General features: G+C 48.6%; 1 protein-coding gene across 2 annotated transcripts; it reads left to right on the top strand.

Annotated features, from left to right (window-relative positions):
• The first annotated feature begins 8,482 nt into the window (after positions 1–8,482).
• On the top strand, positions 8,483–15,026 carry ALAS1 (5'-aminolevulinate synthase 1). Of its 2 annotated transcripts, XM_015874610.3 has the most exons (10): positions 8,483–8,701; positions 9,163–9,360; positions 10,178–10,333; positions 10,423–10,645; positions 11,124–11,308; positions 11,895–12,074; positions 12,226–12,390; positions 13,393–13,661; positions 14,124–14,286; positions 14,737–15,026. In XM_015874610.3, exons 1-10 carry the CDS (start codon positions 8,515–8,517, stop codon positions 14,895–14,897), a joined length of 1,887 nt encoding a protein of 628 aa, XP_015730096.2. In that variant the 5' UTR covers positions 8,483–8,514; the 3' UTR covers positions 14,898–15,026. The 2 variants fall into 2 exon arrangements, with proteins under 2 accessions (XP_015730096.2, XP_015730097.2); XM_015874611.3 differs by lacking the exon at positions 10,178–10,333.
• The last annotated feature ends 1,010 nt before the right edge of the window (positions 15,027–16,036 follow it).

Here is a 16,036-nt window from a genome sequence, read left to right on the forward strand (position 1 = left end):
TTGTCCTCAGATTTCCTCCTTACATCCACTTCATTCTTGGAGTTAATTATTCCCCCAGCTGTGCCATGCAGATTAGCGAGCATTTATTTCTAACCATCCCTGAAGAAAGCAGCACCACCAAGCACCAAGCCTGCAAACACAGCCTGCAGCAGGTCCCTTGTGTGGGCATGGTCCCACTCTGAGCTGCTGTGGCCACACTGGGCTGAGCTCACTGAGAAGGCAGTGGATAAGGAGAGATGTGATCCTGAGGGCTTTGTCTGGTTCTCATTAAGCTGCGATGAAGGCTTGGTGGGGAAGGCAGCCTGTTTGCTTTACTTGGAGGTGTGTGAGCAGCTCACAGACACAGTGGTTCAGCATCGTCTGAGGTCACAGCAGTTAAACTGCTGCCCCATAGTTTGGGTGAGAACCCGAATTAAACAACATCACGATTTATCTGGAGATGAGCTAACCAAAGCTGAGCAAATAAGCATTGTGCTCATGCAATAGAGCTGCACAGAGCCCCAGACTGTGCCAAGTGCTGCCAGCTAGAAGCCCAAGGGCCACCCAGCCTTGTCTCTCATCCAGACCAACACTAGGTGCTTCCCAAGTAGGTGCAAGAGCCCCAGCCTGCCTGCTGGGGTTTAAGAACCAGGGTTAAGGCACTCCATCTCATGAAATGGCCTCGCCAACTTCTGGTGGCAATGAGACAGACATAAGTAAGCTCAGCTTTGCGGTGGTTCAACTGATCTGTTTCACAGCCCAGCCATCCTTTTGTTAAGTTCTCTCATGTTGTGGAAACAAGTCCCAGAGAGGCTGGAGATGCTGGGAACAGGAGGTTCTTCCCATCTGCCATACACTGCATTCCTGGGCAGATCTTTGTGGCCACTGATTGTGCTAGAAGCATCGCCGTGCCCTGTGACGCAGTGCATTTGAAGCCTGCTTTGAAATAAAGCCAAAGAAGAGTTAAAAACAGGGCAGCCTCAATAAGGTCTGCTCGATTCACCCCTGCTGTTGTACTGAATGTTGTCAGAGAATTGCTCCATGCAGGGAACGGTTCAGAAAAGTCTCGATGAGGAAAGCCTTGTGACGAGGAAGGCTCATCTGCTTCCCTTCAGAGCAGCTGCACCCCTGCCAAGGACAGATGTACTCGGCACATTTGTGGGGATGGCTCATACACAGTAAATGAGCAACTCATTCAATAACCACACATTTGTGAGACAGTTTCTAATCAAACCCTTCCTCCAAGCAAAGATAACAGCGGCCCTCCGTGTTCTCAGCATGGCTACGTGACAGCACCAACCCTCTGCCATCCACACAGTGCACGGATGCACTGAGCCGATGTGACAGGCCCAGGGTGCTCTGCCCATTCCCTGTCTGGCTGCAAAGATCTTGCAGGAGTAAGACTTCTCAGCTGTGTGGGAAGCAGACTGCACTGCAGTGCCCACACTGCCCCAAGCAAGAAGCAGCCAGGGCACAGGGCATCTCCAGGTCTGCTGATATTTAGGGGATTTGGGAAAGAAGAGAGGATAGGGAGGTATTAAGGGTTATTGCAATGGAGGCAAGTATAAGTGAAGTTGGACTTCAATCCTCCAAGCCCCACAGCAGTCTGCCCTGGCTGTAGGTGACAGATAGCGCCCAGGGCTTCCTCTCCTCTCTGTGGGTAACACAGTGTCAGTTCTGCTGCGTGCAAAGCAGAGCAGCCCCAGACTAACAGCGCTGAGATAAGCTTTGGTTTGGGTCCCATACCCAGAGGCTTTTTCATGTTCCACATCCTCTTTTAACCCTGTTGGGACCACCCCATCTCCCAGCACGGACTGCTCCCCAGCTCAGGACTCTGCCATGCAGGCATATGGCTGGCAGGACAGACCTGATTACCAAAACCAAGCTTATTAAAGGAGAAAAAGCCTAGACCATTAGTAGACTCAAGACCTGCTGTCTGCCTCCACGCACCATTCCCCTATCCCAGGGTACCCCAGACCCTGTGCAGTCTGCCCACTCTCAGGGCAGCACACATCCCTCCTCCATCATCCTGGGCAGAGAAATGGAGAGGGGAAAGGCCAGGCTGCCTGCCTCAGCTCTCCATGCTTTTCCAGAAAGACCTTCTATGCAGAGGAGCTCTGCTAGAGTTCTGCTACTCCTGAAACTGTTTTCTTCCTTCCAGCTGGTGATGACCTATATAATAAGCAGGTCACTGGAACATGAGAGGTTTCTTTTTTCCGAGGCAGAGAAGAAAAAACAAGCAATTTCCCCCACTGTGCTTGCTTCCGAGGACAAAGCAAAGTGCCGCTTCCCAGGGGTCTCATTCAGCCTGACAGCCAGCTTTTCTCATCTGAAAACAGTGGGAGCTGCTGGGATCCCAATCAGGGAGACTATCAGACCCTGCATGGAACATCATGCTGGCTGAGGACCGGCTCCATGGGGGTAGGATGAAGAGAGCCTCGGGGAGCACGAGCCCTCCTCACATGAGCAGCAAATGTGCCATGAGCAGCCCTATGCACATGGCTGGGAGCCCACGCTGTGTGAGATTCAATCTGCTGCACACTATGAGCTCTCATCTGTCTGAAGGGAGGGAAGGAGAGAGAAGGAGAATGTGGAGAAGACAAGACTCCACCATGGAGCAACCCATGCCCAGCTGAAGGAAGGGACTTGTTTTAGCAAACCACTGAAAATCTGGCAGGTAACAAGAGGGTTTGCAGAGCCTGACCTTCTCAGTCTTTAGGTGGTTCTGATCCTTTACTCCTAAAGGCTTGCTGCAATGATGCACAGGCTAAAAAATGAGAAGGAACTGATTAGCCCTGAGAGATGGAAAACCTTGGGAGAGCCCATCAACATCAGCATGGTTTAGGATGGAGGCCAGCAGCTCTAATCCCCATAGCTGGTGCACCATGGGCAAGAAGCTTGCAGTTACCTACCCAAGGGTAAGGTGAGGGTCTGTTAGGGAGACTGATGTAATGGGAGCCCAGCTGGGGCTCAGCACAGTGCTGTCAGGGTGCACAGAGCCAGTAAGCAAAGCAGAGTGGAGGAATAAGCTCTGTCAAGCAGGCTGGCAGCTCCGGGAGCTCCAGTAACAATAGCAGCAGCTCGGTAAGTAGGTCACAGTTATGATCCTTAATTAATCCTGAAGAGACCCCCATCTGCCATGGAGAAGATGACAGATAAGGCAGCTCATTAAGCCAACGAGCAGGCAGAGGGAATGCCACAGCCCAGCCTAACCCCTAGAGATACCAGGACAAATCCTGTTTGGTGGCAGTGGCTGCTCTGCCCAACCTGCTCCTGGCCAGCAGGTGCTTTGGGCTGCCCCTGTCCCCTGTGTGGAAGCCACCACCCAAACCACACCAGTGTTAGCCTGTCACAAGGGAGAGTCTGGAGCAAAACCAGCCCAGGGGCAGGCAGTGCAGAGCTGGGCTCTAACAGAGGAGCTGTACTGAGTCCTGAAGCCCAGCCACCTGTGTGATGCTTACCCTGAACCCAGCCCCCCCCCCCCCCACCTCCTGGTGCTGCAGGTTGCCAACATCAGCAGGACAGTAAAATCGAGCAGGGCTTCAGAGGGCTCATGCAGAGCAGGAACATTAGAAATAGTGCTCTCAAATGAAGGGTGTGTGATTAACAAGCCCCAAGCTGGCAATGGTGCTAGATGGGGGCAACTTAGTACCAAAGCCACAGCTGCAGAAGCCCTTATTAAGGTGTCTCTTGTGCTTGCTGCCACCCCCAAAGGCATTGTGTTCAGTGCTGTGCACAACTAACAGTGTGCCAGAGCTCAGATATATCTGCATGTGATTCAACCCGAACAAGGGGAAAGCAGAAAAGCTTCCAAATAGACATAAAATGGTATTTCTACCAGCTCTGAAGACCTTCTGGACACCAACACAAGATGGCATAGGGATCCAGATGGTTGGCTCCACTTTGCGTGTTAGAGGTGGTGGCTTTCATGGCTGATGCCAGGGCTGCTTGGCAATCACCTTTCCACTTGCTGAAGAATGGAATGGAATGGGTTTCTATTGGAATAAACCTATGAAGACCATCAGTTCCAACTACCAAACTCCTGCCCAAAGCTGAAACATAGTAAGAGCATTATCCAAATTATCCTCTTAAACATGGGCAGGCATGAAACACCAACTGCCTCTCTAGGAAGCCTTCTCCAGTGACTGATTACCTTCTCAATAAAGATGTTTTTCCTAATATCCACTAATAATGATCCTAATATCCACTAATAGGCACCACTTCAGCCATAGCATCCCAGCAATAGCAATGTGCATTTGGTTAGTGCTGCTGTTGCCTGGAGATTTGGTTACCTGTCACCCCAAATCCCCTCCCCATGTAAAGGCATCACCTCTCCCCACCATATTCTCTCATGGCTTGGTCCTTTCTCCCTGTTTGAGCTGGGATAGAAGCTTAAACTGATGGGTCAGCCTTTATCATTGCTGAGTGGGGTGTCTCAGGAGGGATCATCATTTCAATATGGGAAATTGGACATGAAAGTAAAGAGAATGACTTTGTTTTGATTTTTGCCATTTAGTAGCTGGTTCCTTTCAACTTCTTTGTTGCACTTCCATCTCTTTCAAGGATGTTTCCTAGAATCAGCTTTTATCTTCCTTCACCCAGGGCTGGAGCAATGGATTGTTATAAGAGAAACCACATGTATCTCACTCCGAGAATTGGAGCAGTTCCTGGAAGAAGACATTCAAGACTTCAACCATCACCACCACCAAACCAACACCCAACAAGGCTTGGTTTGCTTGGCACACCAAGTCAGAGACTTCAAAAGCTCGCTCCTCCAAGCCCTCTACCACCACAAATCTCAGCTGGAATGGAGGTTAAACCTCCTAGAAACCATCAGGTTAAATAACCTACATTCAGAAAAGGTTGGCTGGGTCACAGTACCCCATGAATCCTCCCATCCCCAGCTCTCCTGGATGGTGCTCGCTGGTCCTGCTCCTAGTCTGGACACTGCCACCTGGCAGGCAGTACTGGCCTGGGAGCCTTGGAAGCAGAGCCCAGAGCTTTGCGTGACTAAGCTTGTTTGTAAGATAGTGCAAACAGAGCACTGGCCAGCTTTTTGACGAGCTCGGTACAAAGGCAAATGAGGAATGGAAGCCTCGTGAACTCTGATAAGCAGAATATATTGCAGTGTTTCTCTGGATTGCAGCTCCCAGTTTGGAGATACGATAATTTCCTTCCTTCTTTCTTCAGTGCTGGCTCCTTCTCCCCTATTGTTGACATTCTTCTCATTTTAATTCCTTGTCAATGTCTATCTGTAATCTTTAGAGGAAAAAATAAGTATTGCACCCCAAAGGTGAAGCAACCAGAGCTATTGGAAAAGGAGCAGTGCAAGCCCCATAGGCAGGAGGAACCTACACTTACAGTGGGAGATGGACGGATTTGGATAAGAAAAGCATAAGCCAACAATAAGTAGTCTGTGTGTGCTGCAGCATTTCAAGGTGACAGCCTTTTTAAACCATATCATTTCCATCATTTCTGGCTCTGTCAGAGAGGTGATACACATGGGATGGGGAGCACAGAACATGGTGTGTCCTTGATTTCCAGCAACCTTCTGTTTGAAGCCTTCACATTGACATTGCTTTACCAGCTCCAAAGCTCCATCAAGGCATTTCCATTAGTGTGTATCCATTTCTTGTTTCCAAGGACCTTTCCAGACCCATCTCTGCTCTGACATCCACCTTCATGCCAATGCCCACAGGTGAAAGCAGTGACCGTAACTCACTGGTGCTGCACGATGTAGCAAAGATGCTCCACTATGCAAGCATGACTTGAGCGTCTCTCATCAGATACAGAAGTCACACACACCTTGCCCTCCTCTACCAACTGTCCTTCCAATGAAGACCCGGGTTACAGACAGTTGGAGAAGGTTGTGACTTCAGAGCAAAGCGTTTTCCCTGCCCTCTCACCCCTGTCCTTCCTTCCTGGCCCCTAACACAAGGAGCTCTCAGGCTCTCGGTCTTGGAGAGAAGTGAGATTTCCTCTTCTGTCATGTGAGAAACACATGGAGTGCACTGGATCCAAATGGGGAAAATCTGCTAAAGAAATTCAGCACGGGAGGAATTTTTGCTATGCAGCCACTCTTGCAACCCTCGAATTTTGCCTTAAAAGGTAAAATAAGTTCTCTAAGAATTGCTGTTCTCAGCGCTGGAGGTGGAATTCCCAGATCTGAGCCTGGAATTTGAGTCTGGATTTAATCCAGATGTCAAGATCACATCCACTCCCTTAGAAAATTCAGATCTCAATATAGTCCGTGGCTTGTGCATGGGGAGGGGGGTTGTTTTTCTGGCTTTCCCTCTCTTGAGACCGACTGGGTGGGAACAAAGGAGGAATGTGCACAGCTCTGGGTGGAGAAGTGGGGAAAAGGGATTAAATGCTGCTAGTGGTACAGTTGTACACTTTGGATCCCCACCCACCCCCCAGGCAGGCTAAGGAAGGCTAAGGATGAGCTCTCTGTTCTCCATTCAGTCCAAAGGCGCTGGCCCAAACTCCTCTTTCTGGAGCAAGGCAAAGGGAGGTTGTGTGGTAATCCAAGCGAGCTTCTCCTTAGCCCCGTAGGGTGATAGTAACACGATGCCACAATTAAATACCACATAATTAATCCCTTGAAACCCTAAGAAGTTTTAGTTAATGGCAGCTTTATTAGCATTCGCTTCACTTTCAACACATAAGGTCTGGCAATAAGGTCAGTGCTGAAAAGACACCCTATCCCTTTTCTGCTGTATTTACCCCCATTTTGTTGGTCCTGGAGCTCAAAATAATCTCTGTGCACTGACAAGGACACATTCCTTCAGCAGCTCTCCAAGACAGGGGTCAAGTTAATGTCATTCCATTGCCGTTTAGCTCTGCGCAACTCCTGTCTTGTACAAGGTTAAAGAAATACGCCAAAACCAAGCTCTAAAGAAGGGTTATAATCACATCTGATTAATAGCACAGATTGCAAGGGAGCCTGACAGCAAAGCTGAGAGCTCTTCTTTGCTGGGAGACCTCTGTGCCATAGCCAAGGCTGCTGCCTCGGCTTCCAACCTTGAATCAAGTTTGAATAGAACACAGATGCTCTCCAGGCTTCAAACTCTTGAATACAAAACCAAGAGCTTGTGAATCCTGGCAGCAGAGCAGACTGACACACTTCATCCCTCAACCTTGCAACACGCTGAGGTGCTGCCATTAAGATAAGAAGGATAAAGCAGCATTATCAGATTGTTGTGGGATTGAACCTGCTGCGGCAGGTGTCCGTGGGGATGAGCTCAGTGTAACACAAACCCCTGGGGGCTGGGGAAGGCACAGCCAGCAGACAGCCCAGCTCTGCCTTCTGCCAAGGTTTTGCAATAGGGGGGAGAAACGCATCATTGCCCTCCTCCTCCCACGCCTCAGCAGTCGGCGTATCCCCTACAGCAACAGCACTGGGATGGCCACGTCTGCACTGAGCTCCTTCTCTCGTTACCACCTGTAAGCATTCCTGATAAAAAACACTAAATGCTCACTTCAAAGTGGGGGACACAAGTCACAATAAGACACACTGCAGTGCCATGTTCACATGAGGGCTCCTCATAGAGTCACAGCATGGCCTGGCTTGCAAAGGCTCACAGTGCTCATCCAGTCCCAACCCTTTGCTATGTGCAGGGTCTCCAACCAACAGACCAGGCTGCCCAGAGCCACATCCAGCCTGGCCTTGAATGGCTGCAGGGATGGGGCATCCGCAGCCTCCTTGTTCCATTGAATTCCTGCAGGGATGGGGCACTCACAGCCTCCTTGTTCCATTTAATGCCTACAGGGATGGGGTATCCACAGCCTCCTTGTTCAGTGCCATCACCACCCTCTGGGTGAAAACTCATCTCCAAACCCAGCAGCACCGCAGCTGTGGAGTGAGGGGAAAAGCTGTGAGGTTTGAGGCACAGGGTGATGGCCAGGATCCTTCAGCCACCAAACAGAGCTGTGTTATTGCATCCCTATGGCCCCCTATGGCCCCCTATGGTCCCCCTATGGCCCCCTATGGCCCCCTATGGTCCCCCTATGGCCCCCTATGGCCCCCTATGATCCCCTATGGTCCCCTATGGCCCCCTATGACCCCCTATGGCCCCCATGGTCCCCTATGGCCCCCTATGATCCCCTATGGTCCCTTATGGCCCCCCATGGTCCCCTATGGCCCCCTATGGTCCCCTATGATCCCCTATGGTCCCCTATGGCTCCCTATGGCCCCCTATGGTCCCCTATGGCCCCCTATGGTCCCCTATGGCCCCTTATGGCCCCCTATGGCCCCCTATGGTCCCCAATAGCCCCCACTGTTCCACTGGGTGTCCTCACTTGGACCAATCACATCTCGGAGCGCAGCACAAACCCCGCCCACTCACATTAAGCCCCTCCCCTTATGGGCGGGGCATACGTGCCCTCAGTGCGCATGCGCGTGCCCGTAGCCCTATATAAGGGCGTCCGCAGCGCGCTGGGCCGCAGTTCGCCTTTCGCCCGCCGCGAGGTGACAGCTGCGTGACGTCACTTCCGTCCGGCTGTAGCTGCGGCAGCAAGGAGGAGGAAGGCAGGATGGAGGCGGTGGTTCGGCGCTGCCCGTTCCTGGCCCGGGTCTCTCAGGCCTTCCTGCAGAAAGCCGGCCCTTCCCTGCTCATCTACGCCCAGCACTGCCCTAAAATGATGGAGGCGGCCCCGCGAGGCCTCGCTACCTCCGCAGCCCGCGGGCAGCAGGCGGAGGAGACCCCTGAGGCCCAGCCGGGTGAGTAGGCCCCGCTGTGCTGTGTGCATTAGCTCAGTGTCGCTTAATGCTTTGAAACCCAGCGGTCATTGAGTGGGGGTGACTCTGCTGTGGGCACAGCTGGGTTGGGGCCAAAGCCTGAGGCTGCTATGGGCTCATATGGGGCTGTATCACACCCTGGGGAGCCTCTCCTGGTGCTGAGGGTTGGGGTGAAGCAGCTGCTGGTGGCTGAGAACTGCGAGTGTTTGGAGTAGGAATCTCCCTTTTAAAGGTAAGTGAGGGATTTGGACCTCAGAATAGTGCATAGCATCCAAAGTCAGCCCCTCCTTGGGTATCATTAGCATTTCTTATGTAAATAACACATGAATGCCCAGTTAAGTCACTCTGAATGACTTGTGCTATGTGAGAAGTATGCAGAAAAGCTGAAGTAGCTATTAAAATGATAAACCCGAATTGCTTTCCTTTCTCTCTGCCCTCCCCAGAGGCCAAAAAAACCCAGCAGAACACAGATGGGTCACAGCCTCCTGCTGGCCACCCACCCGCTGCTGCTGCTGGTCAGAACTCTGCCACTAAATGCCCGTTCCTGGCAGCTCAGATGAATCACAAGAGCAGCAATGTCTTCTGCAAAGCCAGCTTGGAACTGCAGGAGGATGTGAAGGAAGTGCAGGTGGACAGGAAAGGTATGTATGGTATGCATTGGTTCCTTCTGAGAGCCTTTGGTACTTGATTTTCTTCTGCCCCATGCCAAGTGTAGCAGTCATTGAATACCTTATGTAGATAAGGTTATGGCAAATAGCAATAGAAAGTTGTAGAATGCAGGTATTAATGGTGTGCCTGCAGTATTGTGCAGTCATTGCCATGGGTGATCATCATTCAGAAGTCCTGTATGCTGTAGTTTGATACCCTGGTTCAAAGTGTGTGAAGTGGTTCTTTTTTACCCTAAGCAGGCTGCCGGGACAAGAGAGCTTTACCACAGTGCTGTTATAGACAAGGGTGGTAGGTACATAGAAGAAACAGGGTCAGGATACTGCATTACAAATCTAAGCTGGAAAGCAAGTGAGCAGCAGCTCTTTATTCTGTAGAACTGAAGGGTGTTGGCTGACTTGCAATCCTGGTGCAGAAATGCTGTCCTTCAAGGAAGAAACTTTTCACCAGTGTCAATAAAACCTTGCCATGCACCTCCAAAAGGAAGCCTGTTTTCTCCTTTTTAGTTCTGGAGGTGGAAAGGAAGCTGCCAGTTAGAACTCTGCCTTCAGTTAGCTATGTACCAGTTTGTTCAGATGAGTGCTGTAGCTCTGTAGGATGGGGCTCTGAGTCATGATATGAACCGAATGTGTTGTAAGGCAATACATGTGGTGGTGTGGTTGCATTGTATGGGACAAAAAGGGAAACAAACCTTTCTCATCCAAATGACTGACCAGTGCAATGGCTGAATTCAACTTAAACACCTCTATTTCAAACTGATTAGCTCACTGTAATCCATTATGATGTCTGTAGGTAAAGAATTTGCCAAAATACCAACTAATTCCGTGGTGAGGAATGCTGAGGCTGAGGGAGAAGAGCAGAGTGGCTTGCTCAAGAAGTTTAAGGATATTATGCTGAAGCAAAGGCCTGAAAGTGTGTCTCATCTGCTTCAGGATAACTTGCCCAAATGTAAGACTACCTGGCAATACCCTCTCAGGTCTGTTCCCTTGTGATTACTTTTTTCCCCTGTGTGCTGAAGTCTTTTTGTTTCATTTCAGCTGTATCCACCTTCCAGTATGATCAGTTCTTTGAGAAGAAGATAGATGAAAAGAAGAAGGATCATACCTACAGAGTGTTCAAAACGGTGAACCGAAAGGCACAGATCTTTCCCATGGCAGATGACTACTCTGACTCCCTGATCACCAAGAAGGAGGTGTCTGTCTGGTGCAGCAATGATTACCTGGGCATGAGTCGTCACCCTCGTGTGTGCGGAGCAGTGATGTGAGTAGGGCTGCATTCTTAAGAGATGCATTCAGTTTAGGGGTTGCTCTGCAGGAGCTTCTCTAGGCAGACTTCTGAAGAATTGATTGCGTTATGCTACATAAGCTGCTTCTGATAGTATTCTTGGTATAATTAAGGTTATGCTCCACTCTTCAGCTAGTGCAGGTAACTTCATATTTGGTGTCGGGGCTGCAGAATTTACTTGTCAGTCCTTGCCCTTCATTTCCTCTGAAACCCCAACCATTACCAGTTAGACTGGATGGTGTGTTGCAACTATTCCCAGTAACTGATTCCTTAGTTCAGTGAAACCCTGAGTTATGCAGATTGTTCGAAGACCTTTAAAGCTAACAGCAGCTTTTTGCAGTCCTTCCATTTTAAGATGACTTAAGGGTCACTGCTGAAGGTACTTCAGTACATATTCATCTCTGTAACAGTTGAATGTTAGTATCACTGATGTATCTTTTTGGGCCCTTTGTAGGGATACACTGAAACAACATGGTGCTGGAGCAGGAGGCACAAGAAATATTTCAGGAACAAGCAAATTTCACGTTGACTTGGAAAAAGAACTGGCTGATCTTCATGGAAAAGATGCAGCCTTGTTGTTCTCATCTTGCTTTGTAGCCAATGATTCCACCCTCTTCACTCTTGCTAAAATGCTGCCAGGTGAGAATAAGCTCTATCTTGTATTTGCTGCCAAGCACAGCCATGTTCTAATCAGCTGAGAGAATGCTTTCCAGGTGTCTGCTCAGAGTGGAGGCTCATTGTACCCAGTGTCAAGTGCTACATTCAAATTATGTTCAGCTCCTTCAAATCGTGGTACTGAGCCTGAGCCCCAGGAGCTATTTACTGCAGAATGAATTGGAGGAAAAAGCACAGAATTTTCTGATCCCTCACTTAAATGCCACTTGAGAATTAGGCAGGAGGAGCTCAGTGTCCTCCTACTTGTGGGTGTGAATTTTTCTAGCCCTTCAGTGTGGTTCAGGAGGGGTTTCTTTCAACTTTAGAAGTTCTTGCACAAGATATTAAGAACTTAGAAAATACAGGAGGTTCTTCTTAATCTCAGGTGTTTAAACTAATATGAACCTAATATAGGCTTTACATTCTTGCTTCATGACCTGCCCTTCTGATTGAAGGCATTCCTTTCTGGAACTTGCTCCCCTTGCTCTTTGAGTACAGATGATGTATCAGATGCTGCTGGGCATCAGATGATGCTTTCTGTACTTGATGTGTGACTGGGTTGTTCCCTCAGGTTGTGAGATCTACTCTGATTCTGGAAACCATGCCTCCATGATCCAGGGCATTCGAAACAGCAGGGTGCCAAAACACATCTTTCGCCATAACGATGTCAACCATCTTCGAGAGCTATTGAAGAAGTCTGATCCGTCTACCCCTAAAATTGTTGCATTTGAAACTGTGCATTCTATGGATGGTAAGGTGACATGGGCTGCTCTCTTTTTCCAGCTTAGCCAGTACTGAGATCTGTATTTTGGGTCTGAAAGCTATGAGTGTTTAAAGTGTAATGTTTGTCCAAGTGGAGTGCAGGGGGATCCTCAACTGCATTCTGCTTCTTTGGTCTGTAGGTGCTGTCTGCCCTCTGGAAGAGCTGTGTGACGTGGCTCACGAGCACGGGGCAATCACTTTTGTGGATGAAGTGCACGCTGTGGGGCTGTATGGAGCTCGAGGTGGTGGGATAGGGGACCGCGATGGAGTCATGCACAAGATGGACATCATCTCTGGAACTCTTGGTATGCACGCTTTCACAGAAGCTTACATATTCAAAGGCAGCAAAGCTTCTGAGCAGCCAAATTAAGTGGGTTAAGTCAAAATCTGTCTATTCAAATGAACTTGCTAAGGGTTTATGGAGGAGGGGGGTTTAGTATTTTTCAGAAAGCCCAAAGGATTTAAGTATGTCCCAGTTTGGAAAGCATTTGTTAAGCTACTTACTTTGTCTTAAATCTTTTAGGTTAGCATTCTTGTTTTAAATGAGCTAGTAAAAAAGAAAGAGTCCCGAGTCAATTCAGGTGAGAAATCTAGCAGGGTAGCACTCTGTATGTAGTTCTTTATGTGAAATGGAGTGTTCCTAATCCAGAAACCTGAGATGGGGGGGTTACGTAAAAAGGCTTGGCAAGAGCTGAAGCAACTGCTATTATCTGAGGAGAATGCAGGCTTGGCAGTGAGTTTACTGCTGCAAATGGGAAAGTTGTTTAAACAGCACCTAAAACATAAATAAAACTTAGTAGGGGAGTTAGTGGCTCCAGCTCTTACAGCTTCATGAGTGCTTCTGTTTTCATTAGGATGTGACCCTCAATGCTCAGGTTTTGTGTGTGGCTCTGCTTGAGTACCAGAGCATCCCCCTATTTGGGAAGTAAGCACTGATCACGCAGACTAACCACCATGCATGCTCCTAAGGAGTGCAGGCTATTTCCAGCATCTCTGGAGCAGATTTAAAGTAATCTGCTGAGAGACTTAGTGTTGATCTTCTCGGGTCATTACCACAGTCTGTGCTTCTGAGGTCTTCCCCAAATCAGAAGGTGGGTGTTTGATGTGATCCAGGACTATCCTTGCTGTGTAGGAACTCAGGTGTTATGAGGATTGGTTTAGAGACAAAGCTGCAGCATGTGCAAAGTGCAGGTGAGATGAGAGGGAGGGGCTGAGATGGTTGCCTACCACACACTCCCAACCATTCCAATGGGTGGAAGGAAGAAGCTTGGGTTACTTACACTTGTGATTTCTGTATTGTTTTTTAGGTAAGGCCTTTGGCTGTGTGGGTGGATACATCTCCAGTACAAGTGCTCTGATAGACACTGTCCGTTCGTATGCTGCTGGTTTCATTTTCACTACATCCCTGCCACCCATGCTCCTGGCTGGTGCCCTCGAATCTGTCCGAACTCTGAAAAGTGCTGAGGGACAAATCTTGAGGCGCCAGCACCAACGCAATGTGAAGCTTATGAGACAGATGCTGATGGACGCAGGGCTTCCTGTAGTACACTGCCCAAGTCACATCATTCCAATAAGGGTGAGTGTTTAAGATCTCTGATAGAGGTCCTTGGTGCCTGTGGTTGTGGTCAGATTGTTTCCCAGTATTAATAAATACTCATGAAATTCAAGCTCTGTCCTCTTACATGCTGTGAGTCTGGCTTACCTTTCATGTCATAAAGGCTGTAAGTTGACTTCAGCCCACTATAAATGTTGTGAAGTAAAATGATAGTGTATGAAACTCATGGTCTGAAAGTATAGATGAGACATAGATGCTAGAAACAAGCCAGTAGAAAAAACTTGGGTACAAACAATTACCTGCTGAGGCTGCAGAGGGCTCTAGAGGGGAAGCTCTCAGTTCCTATGTCTGATGGATATCCTATTTAGTGGGTGTAAGGGAGGCTTGTCGTGTTTGACTCCTGTGGCTGATGGAATTAGGCTGACAACTTCTGCTACTTTTCATGTTCTGGTTGATACTGAAACTTAAACTTTGGAATTTCAGGTTGCAGATGCTGCTAAAAATACAGAGATCTGTGACAAGCTGATGAGCCAGCACAGCATCTATGTCCAAGCCATCAACTACCCCACAGTTCCTCGTGGAGAAGAGCTGCTACGTATTGCTCCTACACCTCACCACACCCCTCAGATGATGAGTTATTTCCTTGGTGAGTAGATTCATGCTTTAGTAAGACAAAAAGACTGGGCTGCTTATGCAATCTTTAAGGTAAAGATAAGACTTAGGAAATGATTAAATTTTAAATGGTATCAGCTGGATAATGCTTGCAGCAGCTCTTATGTCCTACACTTGTGTGACTAACATGAGCATGAGCAGTGAAAGCCAACAGGCTGACCTAGAATACTGTGCTCTCCCAGTGCATTCCTACATCCAGCCACTTCTGTCCCAGTCACTCCTGCTGGGGCTGCTTGTATGTTGTCCAAACAACCACAACCTTAACAAGAGAAGATTAACTGCAGCCCTGTTGCATCATTCTAGAGGTGATTTATGTCCTAAACAGTCCTTTCTTTCCTGGGATAAATGTTCTGTCAGTTCTCTTTGGCTGAAGAAATCCGATGTTCTGAGATGTGATCTTGGTGTGTTTCCTTGTTCATAACAGAAAAGCTGCTGGCTACATGGAAGGATGTTGGGCTGGAGCTGAAGCCACACTCATCAGCTGAATGCAACTTCTGCAGAAGACCTCTCCACTTCGAAGTGATGAGTGAAAGGGAAAGATCCTACTTCAGTGGCATGAGCAAACTAGTATCTGTCAGTGCATGAAAGTAATGGTGTTCATCTTATTCTTATCTAGTTCTCATATCCAATCAGTAGCATTTTTAAATTACTTAATAAGCATTTTAATCATAGTTAAAGCACTACGCTCTGAGAATAAATTTCTGGAGCCCCTGCCCACTTGTGTTTTTGCTTCGTTTCTATTTAGCCTCCACAAGATGAAGTATCAGAGGTTAGAAGGGCATCCCATTGAATTAAAGGTGCTCTACACCAACTGTCAGCTGGACTCTTTTCAGTGAGTTTCCTACTTCTTTATGAGGTGTAGGTTTATTATGGAAAGAGAAGATTTAGTGATATTGGGTGTTCCTCAGTCTGGCTTTGTTCTTCCTTCATGCTTGTGCTCTGTGGGCATCTAACCCTGCTTACCCCTGTCTGGGTAGGAGATGGGAGGTTGCTCATGGTTGGCAGAGTCCCACTAAGTCTGCATTCCTGAGTCTCTGAGCTCACCTTCAGTGGAAAAACTGCTTGTCAGTGACTGGTCTTTAATCATTCAGGTCTTGGGCAGGTCTGACACTGCTGCTTTTGCAACCTTTGAGGAAATTTGCATGGCAAATTGGTTAACAGGCCTGTTCGAAGCTGTCATGCATAGTGGAGTCAGGGGGAAGTAATTCTTTGGGTGTATGTATGCATTGAGAAGGCGATACTAGCATGAAGGCCTGGGCAAAGTGCTGCACTGCTTCCTTCATGCACAGGCATGTCCTGTAACTGCTGCAGGCTTGTTTCCACAAGTCTCTTGCACGGCTCCTCTGGGTGCTTCACTCGGCATGTAGGAAGCCAGTGCACCACTGCTGGTAGGGCTGCAGGCTGTGAGGTTGCCATGAGGGTCCATTCTAATGTTGCAAACAGCCACAAACTGGAGCAAAGCCATCATCTCTGCCCACTGATTATGGGGCAAACAAGCATTGCTTTGCTGCTCCGAAGAGCTTATCTTTCCCTTGCTGTGGCACTAATTGTTCTTAGGAATCTTCCAGTGCTTCTGGGAGGAAAAAACAAGAGCCACTGCAAGCTCTTTTCTCATCAGCAGTGAGGCTGTAACTGGAGATGCTGATGGAAAAGCCTTTCCTAGAAGAGCATCCCAAGCAGCACGATGTGTTTGCAAGGCCAGGAGCACAGTGAGCCTGTGTGTG

Source organism: Coturnix japonica, chromosome 15, assembly GCF_054131305.1.
Source record: "Coturnix japonica strain WE chromosome 15, WE-NBRP24, whole genome shotgun sequence".
Lineage (NCBI taxonomy): Eukaryota > Metazoa > Chordata > Aves > Galliformes > Phasianidae > Coturnix > Coturnix japonica.

Bases quoted from the DNA above. Each gene is read 5' to 3' on its own strand.
- ALAS1 (XM_015874610.3), top strand. From the start codon at position 8,515: ATGGAGGCGGTGGTTCGGCGCTGCCCGTTCCTGGCCCGGGTCTCTCAG. The intron at 10,334-10,422 runs GTAAGACTACCT...GTTTCATTTCAG, and splicing joins TCAGGATAACTTGCCCAAAT to CTGTATCCACCTTCCAGTAT. The intron at 12,391-13,392 runs GTATGCACGCTT...ATTGTTTTTTAG, and splicing joins CATCATCTCTGGAACTCTTG to GTAAGGCCTTTGGCTGTGTG.